The sequence below is a fragment of the Amblyomma maculatum genome, chromosome 6 (genome assembly GCF_055883805.1).
Source record: "Amblyomma maculatum isolate TAMU_Amacu chromosome 6, ASM5588380v1, whole genome shotgun sequence".
NCBI lineage: Eukaryota > Metazoa > Arthropoda > Arachnida > Ixodida > Ixodidae > Amblyomma > Amblyomma maculatum.
Window position 1 is genome coordinate 77,069,080 of NC_139349.1, and position 20,832 is coordinate 77,089,911.

Sequence of the window (20,832 nt, forward strand, 5' to 3'; positions counted from 1 at the left end):
CTCGTTGGTTGTAGCTAAGACCTCGCATTCTTTTGAGGGATTTGAGGTCTCTCACATACGTGCATTATAAGTGTGTCCTGATGCTGACGTATTATAATAATTTCCACTTATGAACTCCACTCAGAATAAATTTTGGGTGTAATGCTTCAGTAAAATCGAACCAGCGGTCACTTGACGATGTGATTTCGTAACAACAAAGCCTGGGCAAAGGCGTATTAAATGTTCTTTTTTTCGCTATACAGTGAATGAGTGTCCTGGTTTCGTCTCTCTCAAAGGAAATCCGGGGTTTCCCAAGCTTCCGATGGAGGGCGCCATGTTTCTAGCCTGGGCATCCTATTTCGCGCGGTTCCCGCTCGATGCTTCTCTTTGACCGTCGTCGTTCCCTTTTCCCCTCCTGCCCCTATTCCCTCTTCCGGGAAAGCGGGCAGATATAAGCAAAAAAAAAAACAAAAAAAAAAGAACAACAACAACAAGAAAGAGAGAGAGAGAGAGAGAGAGAGAGAGAGAAAGGGAAAGAGGGTAATTAGAGACAAACACAAAAAAAGCAATATCACGTGGTATTCCTCGAATGAGCAGAGGGCGACACTGTGCCTCACACACGTGCCTTTAGCCTAGCGGCGTTCGCTGGAACTAAACGGGGCGCGGGCCTGCGGCGAAGTGGCCAGGGAAAGGCAGGCTCCGGGCTGGAGCTCTGGGGGTCTGCAGGGCGGCGTGTGTCGCAGTGGTACGCGCTGGGCTTCGACATGGGTGTCGTCGGCCGAAGTTAGGACTCACTGCTCGCGAGGCTTTCGTCCGGTCTGCTCGAAGAAGAACGAGAGAAGGAGCAGCAGCCATTTCCGTGTTAACAAGGGCAGAGGCACGATGACGGTGTTTTCCGTGCTCACGACGACCGCGTCGCCGCTTTTTCTTCTGTTGCTGCTGCTGCTGCGGGCAGGCCGGCCGTACTCGTCGGCAGTGCTGGCAGCACCGTCTCCGGCCCCCGGCAACGACACAGCAACCGGTAAGGCGTTACGTGCACGCGCGAGCACCTGTGTCTTAACGTAGCGGGACGCTGCAGATGTAACAGCACAACCGCGTATCTATAACTACACCCGGAAGTACTTCGCGGGCCAGATGACCAAAGCACATGCATCCCGGAGCATTTTATTCCTTGAAAAGACTCTTTTTAGACTGTAAGGTTGTGACACGTTGGCATTTCAGTCGATGATAACCAAATTGGCTTAGCATCGCTCTTTGCAATGAGATATTTAAGGGGGATGCCGCACCGGTCACGCAAGCAGCAGTGAGAGAGTCAGTGACAAGCAACACGTGATAATGATTCAGCCCTAAAGTCAGTCAAGAAAAGAAGTAGTCTCGAAAGCAACTTGGAACTTTCTGCTAGTTCCACGCACGCAATGATATAATTTATTTGGTTACCAGCTATCTTACGAGGTCTTTACATTTTAGTCATTTGTAGAGATTTGTATGAAAAGCTAACAAAACGCACGGTCAACGCACGTAGAAGTACGTACGTGTACATCGAGTAGCTACCAGAAGCTCTCAGAATGTTTCAGCCATACATTTACCGCAGCTTCGGTACAGCATGCCTCCTCATGATAAAGTTCCTTGTTGCTGAATCAAAGACGAGGTAAGGCATCACCTTAGTCTGTATCGTAATGTTACGGTGATGCTGGTTGTCAGCACATATACCCCAATGTAAATACAATGTCCCCTAACGTTTATTGCTCTTTGCTTTTTACGGATGGTTTAAAGTAATGCTGATGGCAACATTGTACATCCAAGAATTACTTCGACGCTGCCAACTTATATAAAGTTTTCCTTTCTAGTGCACCGTCTTTTTGGATAATTTCTTATTCACATCACGAACTATTAAACATGCGGTTGCGGCGTGCTTCACAAAATTAGGTTCTAGAACCATCTAATAAATTACTCACCGTGAGGACGAAGTAATAGCATCAACAATATCAACAAAAAGTCGCAATGCACTACAAACCTAACCTGGCGTCGCTAGCTTTTGGAGTCATCCAAATCAACATAAATGAAAAAAATGATAAACATAGGGCATGGCAGATGGAAAACGTTTTCGTCGGTAATTAAAAGCGACCAACCCTCGTTAGCTGTAATGGTTCTCGCCGTCATGCGGTTATGGAACAGAATACGCAGCGCATGCCAAAGATGCAGTGCAATGTCCTCGCTTTTCTATTTTGTAAAGATGTTCCCTCGGGGCATTGCATTACCGCTCCTGCTCTTAATGGGACAGCTAATGAACATCTTGAGGGATCTTCACAATGCAAAAAATTATGGCTTGAATGTACCCCTTTTTTTGGTACACTTGCAAGAACGCTTCCCATTACTGAGCAGAAGGAGAAGGCGCATGTACAATTAATAAAAATTCTGGAAATTATACCTTGAAGAAAGTAATTTAGTGGCAAAACGTTGAGAACTATACTTCTGGTTTTATTTTAAAACGTGCGCCATGCATTAACCTCTGGAGGCAAGCCTTTGATGTTCTTGGTGAAAACCAGCATAAAAATAAGTAAGCAAGCAATCGCGACGAGACATGGAGATAATGAAAACTCAAAGAAAAGAGAAAGACGACAATCTTGGAGAAGCTCGTTCAATACTTTATAATTGATGAAATGAGGCAACCAGGAATTACTCGCGATTCACAGCTTAAAGAATGCCCTTAAGTGTGCCACTGCTAATTGTTATCTTTTCCTCCCATGGCCTGCAATCACGGTTCCATCGTGACAGTGGTCAAATGTTCTTTGTTAAAAGTACGTCCTCAGATCTCGATAACTACTAATACATTTTCAGTATCTACGCTTTTCTGGAAGCTCCCGTCTTCATAAACACGTGGGTACTTTTCATCGGGCTCACATATGATGGCATGTTCGTGAGTTTTGATAGACATTGCATATTTGTCCTCATGCTTGATATTTCAGTTAAAAGGTTTTTGTCAGTGCTTATTTAAGCACACAACAATACCGATTTCTCGTTGAGGTACTGATACTAACGCTTTTTTTTTTTTTTGTTTGCTGGTTCAACACATCCACTTTCATACATCTGTGGCTTGCTACAAAGCGTCTGTAGAACCAAAAACACCTAGCGGCAAAATATGAAGTACACAGCCGAGCAAAGTTTAGCGTAACAAAGCTAGCTTCGCAAACTTCTTATTTTAAAACCTGAATAAGTCGTGACTACAAACCATTAACCTGTTCGGCAAGCTACGCTGTAACCTGGCATCTACTTTGTCTTTCAAAACGATATAATAAAAAATATGACTTATAGACGAAAACGAAATTGGTATATTGGATAAGAAATTTTGGCGGGGAGAGAGAAATTTGCCATAATTTTCAAGCATTCGTGGAGCCCATTTCAGAAGAGATAAACTTGGAGCTTCAGCCCTGCACCAAGCGAGAATTGCGTCGCCATGCAGCATTCCGCATTGTTGGAGGAAGTGGGCTCGTACAGTGTTTTGCAAGGGGGTTCCCCGGGCCGAAAAGGAATGAGTCCACTCCGGGAGTACTAATGATGCAGCGCCCTCTTCCTTTGTCTCCGTCACGTTGCCGCTAAAAACTGATCAATACTAGCGGGTCTTCTCGCTGACCGGCACTGCCCCAACCGCTTGTACGCCGGCGTTCTGGTCGGTGCTGGTGCGCAATACGCGGCGAGTACTGCCGCGTGTCAGGGTCGTCGGGGTGGGATTTTAGGGAGCCGTGTACGGAGAGTGTAAGCGGGCTCAGGCAGAATATAAAAAATCAGTACTTGCCACACTTAATTTGTCAGTGTAGCATTTTGCATTGACATGCAGTTCTGCGAAAAAATATTTTCTGATGTCTAAAAGGGATCCCTAAAGCAATGCCTAAAAGCATTATTCAATAGCGCTTTGTTAATGCGAGACAGTATGTTCTGCGCTGCGCATTGTGCACTGTAAAAGCAGGCATGATAACAGCGACATCCCAGATCTAGCCGGTTCTATTTGCAAGAACATTGACAGCTATGTAACCAGACAGCCTTCTTGAAAACCTTCACATAAAATGTGAGAGTTATAACTGCTTTGCGGGAAAGCTACCTTTGGTGAGCTCGAGAAGTACAGCCTTTGTAGCAAGTACAGCGACCGAGGGTGTTTCTTTAGAGGCACCTGTAATGTGGCTCTAGTAGAATCCGTGGAGATCCTAACCTTCAAAAATATGGGGAGTACAGCTTTTTGTAGCTTCAAAAGACCTGGAAAGTCAGAGATGAGTAACTAGTCGTACTGCATCTGCATGAAGCAAGCCTAACCGTTTAGAGGCTGTATTTTGGAAAGCCTTGACACTTAATGACCCCATGCCTAGTGACCAGCTACATAGAAACACAGGTCGCCGGAATTCCTCTCGAGTCGACTCACTCGGACTCAAGCTCACTATCCGGTCATGGTCTAAGTAGTAAGTGAATTGGTGGTCACCTTCAGATCATGGTCTAAGCCGCGAGTAAGTGAATTGCAGCTAATTAACATCCATAAAATGGTGCTAGGTGTGAGTCTGGATTCGCATTCTCATAGCTATAAAAGCAGCGACTCTGAGCTCAAGCTCAGATCATGATATGTGCTTTATTGACAATGTAGCTCGCTTTCTTATTGCCGCGGCGAAGAGCGCTTGAGAGCGCGACAACTTGGTGGTGTCTGGATGATAAAAGAACCGAAATCTGTGCAACGTCTTCCTTCATGCACTCTGCTTCATGTTTTGTGCATCTTTGACGGGATGAGCCTTACCACTCTTTAGAACATAAGGTGGACAGAAGCCTAGTCAAGCCTATTCTGGCTTCTTGTTTGTGCATGATGACCGCCTATGATATTTACCTTTCGTTGTGTTTGATAAGATAAAAATACCGAATCGCCTTTCGCTCACGATATGTAACACGGATCACTCAGGTCTCTCCACGTACAGCAAACGTAGACTCTTACCTAACATAATTGCGTTGGTCGGTACCACCTGGACATAATGAGTCGCTCAGCTCCGTAAAGCCCTTGCGTGTCTTGAGCCTAAAGGAATAATTGAGTACAGATGAGTCATGTGCCTGAAGGGCAGTGTGCCTGATCCTAGATGAGTTGCGAGTCGAAATGAGTCGTGATTTGCGGCAAGTAGCTGACTCTGGAGGAGTCGGGAGTCGGAGTGAGCCCCAGTCACGTGTGAGTGTGTGTGTAGTTCGCGAGTTCGTTGGGCGCAAACTTGTGTAATCTCAGATTTAGTTCGGAAGATGGCTTTTGTGAATGAGCCTAAATATTATTCTTTTTTTTTACGAGAAACGAATGGAACGACAGGATGACGACGTACACATACAGTCGCGGTCATAATATTACGACACTGGAGGCTGCGTGGTAAAACTGTCTTGCACGCCATCTAGCGGTGCACGACCGCTCCCTTGTCCGTCGCAGACTGCCCTGTACCCCCGCTTCTATCTTACTCCAGCCGCTTACAAATATGGCCTGGCGTCAGGTGCCGCTGCGACTACCTGCGCACCGAGACATCCGACGATGGGAGTCTGCGCCAGCCGTTGAGAGCGCTATAGAGACCGCGTGCCACCGTTCAGGAGGGGGCGCGGCATCGTAAAATGCGAAGACGGTGTATAATCATGCATTTTTGAATTTCTGCTTGCAGCTGCGCTCTGTATAGTTGTGACTCAATTTTCACTGCCTAAATGCCAGCAAGACAACAAACGCCAAGATAGCAAACTGGCTTTATCGCAAAGACGCCTGAAGTATCAAGGAGAACAAAGAAACGGCGCAAATTATTTCACCTGGGAATGGGTCAGTAAAAGATTGCTTGAAAAGATGCTCGTCAATTGGGTTCGCGGTGATAGCGTTGATTTGAAGGCACTCAATAACTGCGGATGCTTTGGCGTAAACGGGAGTACGCTATATGCCGAGGCCAAGGCCATGCTCACGCGAGAAAGCGATATGCTGTACTGTAATGCAGCTAAATGTCACGCTGGACGCAGAAAGAAGTGATATATAAGTAGTTTACGATTCTTGTTACGGAAAAAAAGAACGCAAAAAGAGAGGTTCAGAAATTGAGCGCATTCCTAATGTCCCGCGAAAGTGTCCTGACAGTGATCCCCGTGGCTGTCGCAGACGCTTGCCATCATACCCTGGTGAACGGGCTATCAAAGCGGCCCATGATGCCTGTTCCCGATTATGCACGGCACGCGTAAGATACGGATGAGGATACAGATATGACTGCGATAGCCGACTGAGCTGGTGCGTACCGGTAATTGGCGCGAAACGCAGGTTTCACTCCCACGCCCCTCAATATTGTGATCTCGACAGCCTATTCTGTAAGGCCCAATCAGCGATATATGTTCTTTGTTGCTTGTTCACTGAATGTGTTTGGAAACACAAGACGTGGTCACAGATACATTCAATAGAGGAATGTATCTGCAGGAAAGGAAAACACCAAGCAAGAGGAAATTTTGCATCAAGCGGGAAATCGTTGGGCACCGGGTTATACTTGGAAGCGAAGCCTACGCCCGCCACATAACATGCTGATGCTGCAGCCACTACTCTCCTGATACGAAGCGCTGCTCTCTAATAGTTTGTTCACAAAGCTGCGCTGAGCGAGAACAAAATGAGGCAGGTGCTGCATTGTTGCAGCGTTGTAGAATGTAGCTTCTATAGTGTGTTTGAAATACACCGAAAAAGAAAGTTAGCTCAAGTCTGTATCTGTTAGTAAATAGTATGCCATCATTAAGTCTTTATTAAATTCTCCCCCCCTCCCCCCCCCCCCCCTTCACCAGATATTTCCTGAGCGCCAAACAAATGAAGCAGTTGCTGCATTGTTGCAGAATGTAGCTCCTACTGTGCGTTTGAAATACACTGAAAAAGAAAGTGAGCGCAAGGCTGTTAATAAATAATCAGATATCATTAGGTTTTTATTAAATCAACGCTCCTCCCCCTCCCCCTTCGAACCAGATGCCATTTTTTGAGCAACAATAAAATAAAGCAGGTGCTGCATTGATGTAGCGTTGTCGAAAGTAGCACCTACAGTGTGTTTGAAATACACTTAAAAAGAAAGTGAGAACAAGTCTGTATTTGCTAGTAAATAGTAAGCCATCATTAGGTCTTCATTAAATTCAACCCCCCTCCCCTAATCAGATTTAATTTCCTATTAATTAGTTGGCAAATACGTTTATTGCTTGTCCTCGTGTGTATCACACTGCCCGAAGCGTGGCTTGCCCATTGCAAGGTTATATGAAACTAAAATGGTGCTTTACTGCAACATGGGTCACATGCAGGCAAAGCCAGCTTTACGAAGGGTTCAAAGATCTTTGCTGTATTTCTGCTCCGCCTTTATAGGCATGGCGCATTGGATCCATATGAATCCAAAAGGGTGTTTTTCTGCATCAAAGGTATTATGCAGGCAAAGCCAGCTTTACAAAAGTTTAAAAAAGCTTTGGAGCACTTAGCTCCATGGCATGACGCCACGGAATTATATGAAACCAAAAGGGCGTTTCACTGTATTAAGGGTAATATGCAGGCAAAGGCAGCTTTACAAAAGTTTTTGAAAACTTGGGGGCACTTAAGCTCCACCTTTAATGGTATGGCGCTATAGAATTAATAGCACCCGTCTTTGGCCCCGCTTTCAGATCCTCGTTCGCGGGCATGCATTTTGCTGTTGATTCAGTCTCTAACTCGTGTCTGCGTTATCTCAAATATATTCCTTAGCATACATCCCCACACAGCTGTAAATTACCGATTTATAAAGCCATAACAAACGTGCCGGGGTGGCCGATTAGTAAATAATGTGACTCGGGAACCAGGTCTTCCGGTGAGTCTGATTCCCTTCTCACACTCATATTTCAAATGAGCTACTCAATGTCGCGACATCTGCTGCTAGACAACATGGCGTGGTCACGTTGGAAGCTTCTGCCAGCTCTGGAAAACCAGATATTTTACGTTCCCGCGTTGACAGTGCTTATATTTTACATCAGAAAGTACATGCACTGCGTCAGCAAACGTTTCCCCGACGTGAGTTCACCAAAAAACGCTTCTTGCACAACCCGAACGCCTCGAATTGCTACCAAAACAAGGATCATGCACTGCCCCATTCCTTCATACTGTCGGGCATGCGCACAGAAGACAAGAAAGTGTGAAAAAGAGGCTCTCCAGAATAGAGGTTGAAAAAGAGGAAGCTCACCATCGGTTGGTTAGCGCACCAGGCTAAGGTAAAGAAGTGCTCTGTAAATAAACCTTAACAGGGTGATGGCAGGTGCTGCTACGATCGCCACGGATTCTTCTCTACCTCGTTCGAGCCGACGACTCGCTGGGCTTCCCCCTTTGACCGTGACAATGATCTAAAATGGCGACGCACGGCAGCCAGGCCCAGCGGCACCCGCTTGGCAACATTACATTTCCGACGATCGGCTCTCGTTACTGCGCCAAATTAATTTATTTCCGCTCGTCCACGTCCCGTAACCGTCTGCTGCCTATAGTTCACTAGAGGTTATGTAGAACTCGGGTGTAAAATGATGAAGTAAAAATAATACAGAGCCGGCAAAAGGAATATTTACAGAATATGTGGTAAATTGCCTAAATGACTTACAAGTAAAGAAAGTGATTGAATTTTATTTGCTTGTGATGAGTGATGGCTCTTTTTTGAGAATAAACTATTGAATAACATTAAGAAACAATGCTGGAATTAAGCGAATGAAGGGCTCGACTCAAGTGTAAGACATTCGATAAAGTTAGCTTGATGATTAAGAATGATCGTCTGTAATTTGGTTTTGTGTGTTCAACTACAATGATGCAAAAAGCCGAAACCAAAAGAAAAAATGTTCTGGAAGGCTCAAAAGCAGCTGAAAGAAATATGTACATAGAGAACACGTACAACTGCCAGCTGAAGAGAAAACAAAATTTCGTGAATTGCAAAAGATATCTATGAAGAGCAGTTTTTATGAAAGAACTCAACAGCCAGCGAAGCGGAAAAAAAGCACAAAAGAAATGTTTTTTTATTTGTGTTAGTTTTTGGTATTGATGAAGAATCATTGCTGCAATCATTTATCACATGCGAGATAATAATCAAGAATCACCACATGCCTCCTTTAAGACCTGCACAAATGACACACACACATATATTTACGAATTCCACTGGTGACATGTTTTTCGTATAATTTCTAATTAGTTTTTAGGTGTAAGTTGATTACTGAAATAAGTGCCTACCAAGTGAACAAATTTAGAAAAAATACCTTTTGCCTTCTTTGGTTAAGCTGACTACCGCTGCGCTATTTCGTTCGTCATAACCTACCTTCCAATCGGTTATAGTTGCTCATAAGAAGGCAGACGAGTCTTGAAAAGTTGTGGACAAGATTGAAAAACCAAAAAACTTTTTGCGGTCGAAGCTCAGCCTGGAAAGTTGTCACCTCGGAATGTTCATTAGAACGGCTCTGCTCAAAAACGACACCTGCGGACTGCTGTAAAAAAGCAAAAATGCCAATACCGGGGCTGCAACAGGAAGAGAGAGTTTTGGAGTCAATCCTGAGAATGACGATGAAATTCGATTCATACAAAAAAGAGTAGGATGGAAGCTGTTCCTAGCACTGATGTAACAATATTGCTTCGAAGTATCCAACTGCAGTGCCACAGTCAGTATCCCAGCTCTGTTACCCTTACTACACAAAAGCAGACTGCCACCACCCTGCAAAAGATGGATGATTGGGGTCAGGGTCGGCTGATATCGGATTATGGAAGGCTGCGTTCGGTTCCACACCATTCGCTTCTTCGTAATCCGTCTCTTCCATGATCCCGTCGACGGCGTCTTCGATCGTACCCTGCTTACAGCGGGAGGACTGCGTGACTGGCTATTCGCCGCGCTTCGTTGATGATATGAATTGTGTATGTTGGCTTGTGGCAAGAACCCGGGCTAAGCCATTGTACGGATAACGCGGGCAGCTTCCGTGTTACTAAGGCCGCAGTGGCGACCTTGAAGTAAATTATAACAATGACACCTTTTCTTTTTGTACTAAACAGAGAGAGAGAGTACATGCAGTGTTCACAATTAATTCGAAACTTCTTTGCTAGGTATAAAAAGAACACAAATGGAGGAAAAAATGCTACAAAGCCCTCCATTATAGATGAATAAAGCCAGATAGGGATAGAAAGTTGTTGATGAAAAAATTAGAATGAAAGGAGGTAACGGTAACCGAAAACAAGAAAAACACGATGAAACTTTTATGCTTAAGAAGAAATTGTTTTCGAAGTAATATGAAATAGATGGAAGTTTTAGATAAAGCGGAAGAGAAGCGATGACAGCCAACTGTCACTTATACCAGTTGAGCTATACAGTGGCGGCTACTTCACTTCCTACTTGCTAATCTACGTCTGTTATTTCATCCCTCGTAAAATTGGAAGTGTTCACGAACGCCAAATCCAATCGTAGTTGCATGGTTAGAACGTATGGTCATTTTTTAAGAGCCACACAGACAGTTCATGACCAATAGGGAAAGTTGGGGGCATATTTTAATAAAAAATAATGCGCGAAAGACGTACTCCGAAAGCCGAGAAAACGCAGGAGAGTGCTCGCCCTGCGCTTCCTCTGCTTTCCGTCTACGTCTTTTGCGTGTCTTACCTTTATACCACACAGAAAGTGATACAACCCAGAAGTTGGCCCCCGCGAGACAGCTCTCTGACATTCTTGCGCCTTCCGGTTAAATGGTAAAACGTGGGTCTAGGCTCCGGCAGTCGTGATTCCACGTACAAAAAAAGGCTCTGGAACAGCTGCCGTCTTCCCCGCGAGGTCAATTTGTACACCGCACTTACGGTACACGAGGGGGTGCTATACATCCGCCTCTATGTAGAGTTCTGACTCAAATGAATGCTTACAAGCTGAAAATATATAATGAAGAAATTGCACAGATTACCTCGTTTCAGTTTTTTGCTTTCAGTGCGGTGTCATTTATAGCATTTCGTGTCTCAGCATCAGACTTCGTTTCATTCTTTCACGCACGTGTTCACGAACTCCTACACGTCCATCTGTGCTCAGCCAGGCATCCCTTCTTCTTATCTAGCACTAAGCAAATCTTTCTGTGAAGGTGTTTAGTGGTGGCTATTCGAGCTCAAGGAAGACAGAAACAAATAGCTGTCCCTTCCTGTCTTGGGACTTTACTATGGCCAATGGGAGAACTTTACTGGCGCCACATCAGGCTTCTAGCGCCACAGGACTAAAACACTCCTTAAATCAGGTGTAGCATGCGCTGATGTCTATCAGTTGTTGGAGCCCTCCTTTTCACAACCAAGGCGCGTCGGGAGAAAAAGTAAATGCGCCAGAGTAAATAAAAAAATTATACTTGAAAGTCAGGATTACTATGTTGTTATAGCTTGCAATTTACTCAGCATACATTTTCAACGATGAAAATATCATTTTCATCACCATATTGAGTCGTTAAAGGTGGTTTGCCTATTTCTACAGATGGGTCTGCATTCGTGCCGTACCCTACGTTCTGCCGCGCCGGGCCTCAGTTTCCAATATGACAAGGCTGTTTGGGGCGCGGTCTTGTCACGCCAATTCAGCCCTGTTGGCTCCAAATTACCTTCCTCGCCTTCTTGTCACGGAAGAATGGGCGAGGGGGCGGAGTTTGGGAGAGCATGGAGGGGTCGCACTATATCTGGCTACATCTTGTTTTGCAGAGTCACAGGCATCAGTGGGGGCTCTTGCGAGGCGATAGTATGCAACAAGCTCTGACGCTCGCATTTTCGACTCCGGCATCGAAAGAATATGCGCTCTATAGCTATCTTATGAACGGCCATAATGAAACACGTTATAAAAGGGACAGTTGATCAGGTAGGAATGCAAGCACTGCGAATATGTTGGTCATGTGATTACAAAAAAGCATTGGAATCACATGCAATAAACCTCGACCATAGACAAATGATACCAGCAGCACCGAAATAGAAGCATATGAACCTGACTGCCGCTACAAATTGCCGCATCTTATTTGTGGTCATGACAAAGAATGTTCGAAAACAGGCAGTGCATGCCGGGACTTTACTTCTATGTCAGCGCGATAAATCAAAGAATTTCAGTAGCGAGTTTCTCGCTCATATTGCCACTCGCTCACTCACGTACTCCGAAAAGGTCCAGCAAGTAGTAACAGAAGCAGCCTGATGCTGATGCTTGCAGCAACGATGTCCGCTGTAAGCGACGCAAACACCTCACCAGGCTTTCGCGAGACAGCACTCAGATGCGACTGGCACGCTTGACCACCGATCTAGAAAAGCTGCCTATCGCGGGCACTTAGCCTCTATGTGCACCATGTTTTTTTTGTTTTCATCTTATGTGCACGTGCTTCCAGGACAGCGTCGGTGTATTTGTACTTCTTTAGAGTGCCGCTTTCTTGTCGGGACGAGGAACGAGACAGCACACTGATGGCTGGCTGTCGCTATTAAGTTATCCTGCCAAGCGGACATGTCAAAACACTGCTTGTTTTGCGAGCGCCAAGCGCACATTACAGCAAATGCCAGGAAGTGGTTGCCGCGGTTTTTCTCTTCCTTGCTTGTGGGCAACGTTTCCGACGTCGAACCAGCATTCGCGTACGCGCGCACATCAACGTCTTCGTCGTGTATTCCAAAACGCCTGCGGTTGTAAACGATCTCTGCAGATCGAGAACAGACGAGCCAGGAAGTGGAGGAAACCAATTATAGATGAGCTGCTAGGGATGATGCCCACCATGAAATATTTAGATCTGAAGATATTAGAGTCAGTGTACATGATAAAAACGCATAAAGCAGGATTATAGTGCATTCTAATCGTTAAAGAATTGCCGGAAAAGCCGGTGGCAGTTTTGTTTAATATGCGCTGAGGCTGTAGGTAATAGTGAAGTGACTATGGCTCACGGTCTGACAATGACTCTTCGTCATATGTGGTAACTTCTTGATAAAAGCCTTCGTGTTTCAAATTTCGCACCAGGGCCATAAAAATGTGTGTTGGCACTCTGGACAACTAAAGTGCAATGAGGCAAAAGCGTTTGTTTGAAACGTCTCTGATTCCTGCTTTACTGCGTCTGCCTCTGGGTCCGTATTCCGAGTTTGCGTAGTTATCGAAAGTGTCGCTGTCTCCCTGGTCTCGAGTCTTCTGATTGGAGGAAACGCCGGAACCGGAAATGGTGGCAACCAAACTGATTATTCTTTTCACGCTTCGTGTTGGGAGAATCAGGCGTCCGTCGCCGCCTCTCCGCACCGCTTGCCTTACAGCCACTAGGCCGCTTCGTCGCCATGCGTCTTACTCACTCGACTGCACCCAGACGTCTCTCGAAGGAGCGACGCCGCACCTGCTGCCGCCGCTGACGCGCACCCACACGTGACGTCACGGTTGTTATGCACAACTGCACCCTCCAAAGGCACTGCTAGAGAGAGAGGAGGAGTGCGCCGATGTGGGGGGGGGGGGGGGGGGGAGGCCACAGCTGGCACCGTTCCAAGGCACGGACGGACGGATGTCGAGAGTATGAGCCATTAAAGGCTTTCACCTTAACAGTTCCACTCCCGTGTGAGAAAATGGCGACCGAAAGCCTTTTGAATGTTCAGGTACTGATTTCTTATAAATGTACAACATCCGCTGCTAGGACATGGCCAAGTAGTAGGTGACGTAGGCGGCCCATTGGGGTCACTTTAGTTTAATTCACGATGTTTATACTGCGCATGTAGGCCTAATGTTTTCGTATTTGTGCGGTGTAGGCGAAAGCCATCGCTAGCTTATAAGCGCTTTCCGCCGAAAAGTTTTGAGTACCGTTGTTTCGAGTGTTATGGCTCACAAGCAGTTAAGGCTAACACGCATGGCAAGATATAGTCCGAGTTTGAATACTTGCCATGCTTGTGCACTTCTGTAATTAACTGCTTAATATTTATATGCAAAATTACAATATAAAAGAAAACAGACTACGAACTGCATTTTGTAGTTAACGATTTGTCCTAATATACTTACTGTATTTTTTCCGTAAATTTTTTTTCAACAGCGTAAAAGTCGATGTTATCATCAGCCTTACTTTCCATATAACTTCGTCTCGTGCCATCTGGTGCCACAGGGCCAGGTTTATCAGAGAGGTGTGTAAGAAGTTGCACATAATGAAATCTTCTGACTGGAAGAACAAAACACCATCATTTCAGAGTTGTCCAACAAATAGTTTTAAGTTGGTTTGTTTTTTTGCGTACCTTTCCGCAATTGAATTCTGTTTATATATTTTGGGCTCATATATGGAGCACATTTCTAGTTGTACAAAGCCTGGTTAAATTGAAAGGTACTCGCAAAGTTCTTTGCCGTTGGCGATAACTAACGCATATTTCTTAGTTATGTTCTTAGTACTAATGTACGCACATGCGCATTGATTCTCTCAGAAGAAATTCAATATGTGGAAGCTCAGCTTTCCTCTTTAACCAAGAGATAACTAAAATGTGGTCAGGTACTCTTATGCTGATACTGAAAGCCATGGTCAAAGTTTCTGACGCCAAGCACGATCTTTCCTTCAAAGCTTGTGCTACGCTTGTACCGCGTAAATATGCATATACGAAAACCAATAGTGACTGTCTTTTTACAATAAGTAGCAAAAAAAAAAAAAGCAACAAGAACTACAAGTCTGCCGAGAACTACAACTGGATTTACTGAATTTACTGGATTTGCAGAAGTTTATTGGATTCATAAATAATTTCCTGTTGAAAAATGTTCTTGGCTAGAACTCCTGCACAGAGGCGGCACCGCTAAGACCATTTAGAAGCTCAACCTCTCTCTTTATATATTTTTATAAGATATTACTACTCGAAGAAGCGATCGACATTGCACAAGCAGCATCTTGTACAGAACATCCTTGCGACAGCATGAGGGAAATGCTTTTAACGCACCTCTACCGCTTCGAGATGCTGAAACCCTTGTGTCTTGGCGTTACAGCGAAGCGTTCACTTGACGGTAGCGCAACTCTTTCTGCTCTTTGGAGTCACAAGATGGCCGTTTACAAAGCTTGCTTTCTTCTTTTCATAGCAAGAAATCATGTATACGCGTGAGTTTGAAGTATTTACGTGTTTTTATCATGGCGCACGCGTACAGCTCTCACGCAATAATATAAGCGCAGGGGGTTTGTGCCTTCTGCAAGTGCTCCGGGATAAGGGTTTCCAGACATCTTTTTATATTTAGCATTACTTAGTGGGTTATGATTGCATGAAGGTTTGACGTCCATCCGTATTTTATCTTGTTTAGGTATTTTTTGCAGTGTTTTCTTCTATTGTTTTACTGTTCACTATCCAAGTTTTATATCAAAGAGTGTTTGTTAACGTAAGCTAAGCTATCATCACACCTCAATCACCTCAACAGAGCAGATTTTCCTCCGAAATGTCTACATTTCACTGTGAACTTAAATATAATTCCGAAACCAACCAGTGACGTCAGCCTAGAATGCTAACCTATGTGCGTGTTCGGTAAGCACCTGAAGTTATAAGGGCTTGTTTCCCAGCGGGTGTTTTAGTAAAACTAGGTTACCCCAGGATCCCAAATAATTTCAGACAATGACATTTCGATTGCAATAAGGGGTGCTCTTGCAGAGTCATCGATAATAATGCCAACATCCCTTTTAGACGTTTTCGTTAAGGTCAACGCAACACAGGACAGCTTTCAATTGTTACAAGTCATAGCAAGGTGCAATGTTTTATGTCTGCAAATAAATTTAGACAAACAACAAACAGTTTTAGTTATGTACTCAGTGTAGCTTTCTTTTTCCGATATCATAAATTCACCGGTGAAGCTAATACATAACATAAAGTTTCAACCCCTGCTTAACTTTTTTTATCGATTGTATTTTCAAGAATACATTTTGTAAATAAAGTTTCTCTATTCTGCGTTTTAACTCACAAGATTAAACTTTGGTTGCCGAGTGCACAACGTATGTAATGAGACACAAGTTAACTCAAAGATAGTTACGCAAGAAGGTTTGTCGTAATATCTTTACCATTTCTAGGTTTACCAATCTGCGCGAATTTCAGTTTAAAAGTTTTAGCACGTTCTTAATTTAAACGTGTTTTATGTAACGCATGTTTCGTTTTTCTTGTACTTGGATGTCGAAAGTAATGCGGCCTTCTTTTCCTTTGGAGTTTCTACGTTGGCCGTAGGCCATTTAATCAAATGACAGGTGCAGACGTCACTTCAAAGTAACAAAGAAGTGGTTACGAAACATCTCGTCGAGAGAAGTAGAGGGAAAAAAATGTGTTGGCACATACCTGCTCTGAGTTCAGAGCCATCACTGAATAATGGAAAAGTATGCGCAATGTTCCAAAGCAATCAAGTTGCTTTGCATATTCATTTATGTCTGCTGCAATTCATGCTTCATGCGTTGCCTGCCTACTATTAGGCGGCTTCTTAGAGTGCAGAAAGATTGTTGCTACGCGATATTTTTTCCACCACAAACTATCGGGAATATCGGAACGTGCTATACTGGAGACTTTAGGCAACTCGTGTTTGTACCTAGTGATCGGGAATTACGAAGGGTTTGTTTCTGTAAAAGAGACAGCTTCTTGAAGAAAGATTGAGAGAGAAAAAAAAACACGCAACTGTGCCTAGAGTTTGAAAGCCTTGTTCCTAACACACTGTACTCTGCAAAGCTGCACATGCTCGCATATAATAAGCTAGCCCAAGTCAAGCCTGCACTGAGGTATATTGAAACACATAACGGTACTCGGTCAGCATGCCACCTTAGTTCATGGGCTCTCGCTTAGCCGTGCGTACAGGTTTCCCAGAAACGTAGGCATATTTCAGTGCAACTTAATCGTTGGCGAAAATATGAGTCATAATTAGAAATTAAAGATTTTCAGTTTCACCTGATGTCCTCAGCCTCCACTTTGTTGGTGGGGCTAACTCCAAAAGGAGGATATTCAGTGTGTAAAGCATGTTACGAGAACATAAAGCGAATGACTAGTACTGTTATTCAGCTGTTCAACGCACGATACTTTTGAAAATTTGGGCTATGTTTGGACGTTTTTAATTTTTTCACACAAACCCCTACGTTTCTTCGTCACATCTTTCATCCGGGCGATTATTTGAAACCGTTCGTAAAATCTTGTCTCGCGGCAAAACGTCTGAGTCGCTTTGGGACGTTAAACCCCACAAACGAAACGAAACGAAACGCAAAACGTCTTTCATTAGATCGAGTCTATGAATACACTAGCTTCGGAATATGCAATAATATTTGTTGGAGAATTACAATTTGCTCTCAGGTTGAAAAAATCCGCAACGCAGGCCTCTAGCGCACTTTTTACTTTTCTTTTTGAGGGGCTAGGTTTGTTTCTTGGAGCGTTATGTACATTCAGAAAAGCAGACAAACAAAGCACCGAGACAAATAAGGACACAATGCCAAAGAAAACGGAGTCTTAAAAACTGAAAAAAAAAAAAAAAGTGCAACATGGTGGCTAGCCTTCTAAAGAGTCCACAAAATCAGGGATCCGATCCGGAGCACTTATCGCCGGAGCGCTTAGCAATGCGCATCTCTCGCGACCGTCTTGCCGAACAGGCGAATTTAAACTAGCGAGAGGAAGGAAAACCGCACGCGCGCGCTGAAACACATTCAGCAGTGTCAGCGACTGCACCGGGCGCTGAAGAAGAATACACACCCTTCGACCGGAGCTTGAAACAAAGCAGTAGCCTACGGCAGCATCGCTAGACGTTCTCTGCATTGTCGTCTTTGTTCCGTGCACTGAGTACATGAGAACTACTATGGAGCCTGTAAGGGAGAAACAAATGGGGAAAGCACGGTTCACATTCACTTCGTCAAGCCCAGAGATAGGCAGTTTTCATTCGTTGTTTCTGAATAATTTAGGTTCTTTTCTTTTATCATCCAAACAGGTATATGCAAGCTTGCATTCTATTGCACGTGCCCTACAATTTAGCAGAGTGAGCGGACATAGATACAAACTCACTATGCTCGCACCCGCTCTAGCGAGTATCTTTCTTATGTCGCGCTTTGCAATGGCAGCGCAGTTTTCCCGCAGCCAGCCTCAGTAGTGGTGCATCTAACTACGAAGGAGAGGAGTACGTACGCTTCTCCAACGCGGCGCCGCAGCGGCGTAGCGTACACGTATACCGCGCTGCCGCTGCAGGAGTGGCGGGTGTAGCGGCTGCCGGCGAACGCGCGCGACGTGTTGTCGAGTGTTCGCTTTATTCGCTCGCGTTTATCTACTTTTTTTTTTTCGCTCTTCGCGCTTTGTTTTTCGAGCCGCCGCTTGTCCCGTTAGCGGCGCGGTTTATCTTATTCTGCCTCGTGCTCACTCGCTTAAGCCTTTCCTCCCGTCCGTCGGTCTGGTTGGCCGGGTTTTGCGCACCCTTTAGTGGCACCGCCCGCAGTGTTTGCCCGACTGCGGAGCCATCAGCTCGGAGTCCGGGTCTCCGCGCGTAATTTAGTCGTCAAACGAACGAGCGCAAAGTGGGATGCGCGCAACGCGTTCTCGTTTAATATGCTCGCCCACAGACGCACCGCGTCCGAGCGCTGAACACCTCCGCGGACCCCCCGTGCAAAAACACTGACGCAAATCCAGAGAGAGGTGGAAGCCCACATACTGCCATCCGCTTTCACGATCTGATGCTCGCGCGCTTTTATAGAAATGAAGATAAAAGAGCTTAGATAAACATACCCGAATTCACCTTGCATTTACGCAGCGGCACTGTTATCGCGGTTTCTGTTTCCGTTTATGTGACTATCACATCTTTTCTTTCTCTGTTATGCTCATTCGCTCTCATGATTGCAGACTGGTTATCGCCAAATCAGCGCACTGTGATTTCCTTTCGCGCGCCCGCTCGTACTCATGAGCTTTTTTCCCGGACTCATGAGAGTCCTCCGCAGGAGGACTAATTCGCCCACGGTTGCTTGCACTTACGAGATGCAGTCTTTTTTTTTTTTTGCTTTTGTTTGGTGTGAAACATAATTTACAGTTCATCGTCTTTGTTGTGTGGTACGTTGCGTATATCATTTTACCTGGCAGTAGACGACAGTCATACGGAACGTAATGATAAGTGTAATGGTAAGGTAGGAGGCAAATCGTGCGTCGTTTTTATTGTTGCAAAAAATGCCTTAGGAGCAGCAGTGTTTTGTTTCAAGTAAAATAATGAAATTTCTGAGGACCGAAATAGGATTGCTCACGCGTCAGCCAGCACTGCAGCATTGACAAATGTATTTCACGATTGTACTTCTTTTTACGCTGACCGTCTTTTGAAAGATGTTTGTTCACACACAGAAAAAGACTGCGTGATTTTCTTTCTCTTGAGATTCGCGCTGTTGTGATATAGAAGCCATACGTAGTGCTAACGCCTTTAAATAAAGAAAGCCGTCAGTACTGAAGTCAAAGAGGAAGCCTGCTGTGTCTGCTTCTTCAACATCCACAATTCTGGGTCTTTTGTTTCATGCCATAAGTTCCTTTTTATGAAAAGCAAAGCAATGTTTTTTTTCTTTATCAAGCCTTGCAAATTTCTATTTTCTCAAAGATAATAGAAGAGCACTACCAAGACGGCAAACGTTACTGTGAGTAGTTTTTCCCCAGTTGTGTTTGCAGACGTTCGGCGTAGAACTCAAAATACAGATTTCCGATTGTTTCTATGGATGTTGAGTTTCATTGGTGATAAATTTCGTTTTAACAGTAGTTGAAATCACCGTTTTCTACAAAATACTTTGTAAAATCACGAATCATGGTAGAAAAATTACAGGAGATTTGTTTGTGTTACGCGATTTGAAAAAAAAAGTAAAGCACACAGGACAGTTAGTATCCCGTAATAAGAATATCAACACAGCTAACTAGTTTCTTTGTTTTGCTTTTATTTGCCTCTGGCGCCTCCTTTTATAGTCTTCAATAGTACGGAGAGAACAACCATTCTTTCGATGAGATTTTTCTTGGTTAGTTTCGAAGGCATGTCGAAGCCATTTTGCTTTCCGCCGACTGCGAAAGCAAGAGAGCAGAATGGTGGGGATAGGGGGAGGTGGAGATAAACGGCATGCGGACTTTTATTTTTCCTCTTCGCCAGTGCTTCGTAGAAGGTAAGACGCAACCCGTTTCCGTTCACAGCAGGCTGAAATGATCGCCCCGATGGGAAAACAGTGCTCACGCTCACGGGTACTGCACCAATCAGCACTAGGTCTCCTTTAAACGAAAAAGGCTAGCGAAAACGAAAAGATCAGTACTTAACAAATGCAGCATTGCATAACGGTATCATATAAACAACGAGTTTCTTGTTTCCAATCTTTACAAATGCATATCACCAGGTGTCACTGTTACCAGTAGCTAGTTATATAGTACCGATATTTCAAATATTTGTTCATCAGCTATCTTGAATATGCTTCGACTAAATGGGACCCTCAAACCAAAAAAGGCATTTATTATCTTAAACAAATACAGTTATATGCAGTGAGCTTTCTTAAGGTCGTTTTCGCTTTTTTTTTTTTTTTTTGCCTCCAGTCTGTACAGCGCCTCATGCCTGGTGACGGCTTCATTGCCGTGGAATGGAGAGCGGTCGTCCATACTCATGTGGCCACCTGGCACACCATGCGCTAGTGCAGGAAGAAAAACAACCAAACAGGCAGGAAGCGCCTTTCGGTAAAGATTTTGAAAGAGTCACGCTTCGTGAATTTCGATTATGCATCGTCAGTTCTTTTCTTTTTTCTAACCTTCACCGACCACATCACTGTCGAAGCCCATAAGAGCCGGTAAGAATAAGAGTCACTAACTCCTCATGCCAACATTTCCCTGAGTGTAAAGCACGTCATGCATTCACAATAAAAAATAAAACTAAACAGAACCAATACAAGTGAAGGCCAAACGTAATAACACGAATCACCATCATTTCATGG

At 44.5% G+C, this 20,832-nt stretch overlaps 1 protein-coding gene across 1 annotated transcript in view; it reads left to right on the forward strand.

The window, feature by feature from the left end:
- The first annotated feature begins 861 nt into the window (after positions 1-861).
- The window catches only part of jus (EB domain-containing julius seizure protein), a 180,128-nt gene continuing 160,157 nt past the window's right edge, over positions 862-20,832 (forward strand). The window contains exon 1 of the mRNA XM_084607979.1: positions 862-1,000. Within this exon, the coding sequence (XP_084464105.1) occupies positions 862-1,000 (139 nt within the window). The remainder of the gene's footprint in view (positions 1,001-20,832) is intronic.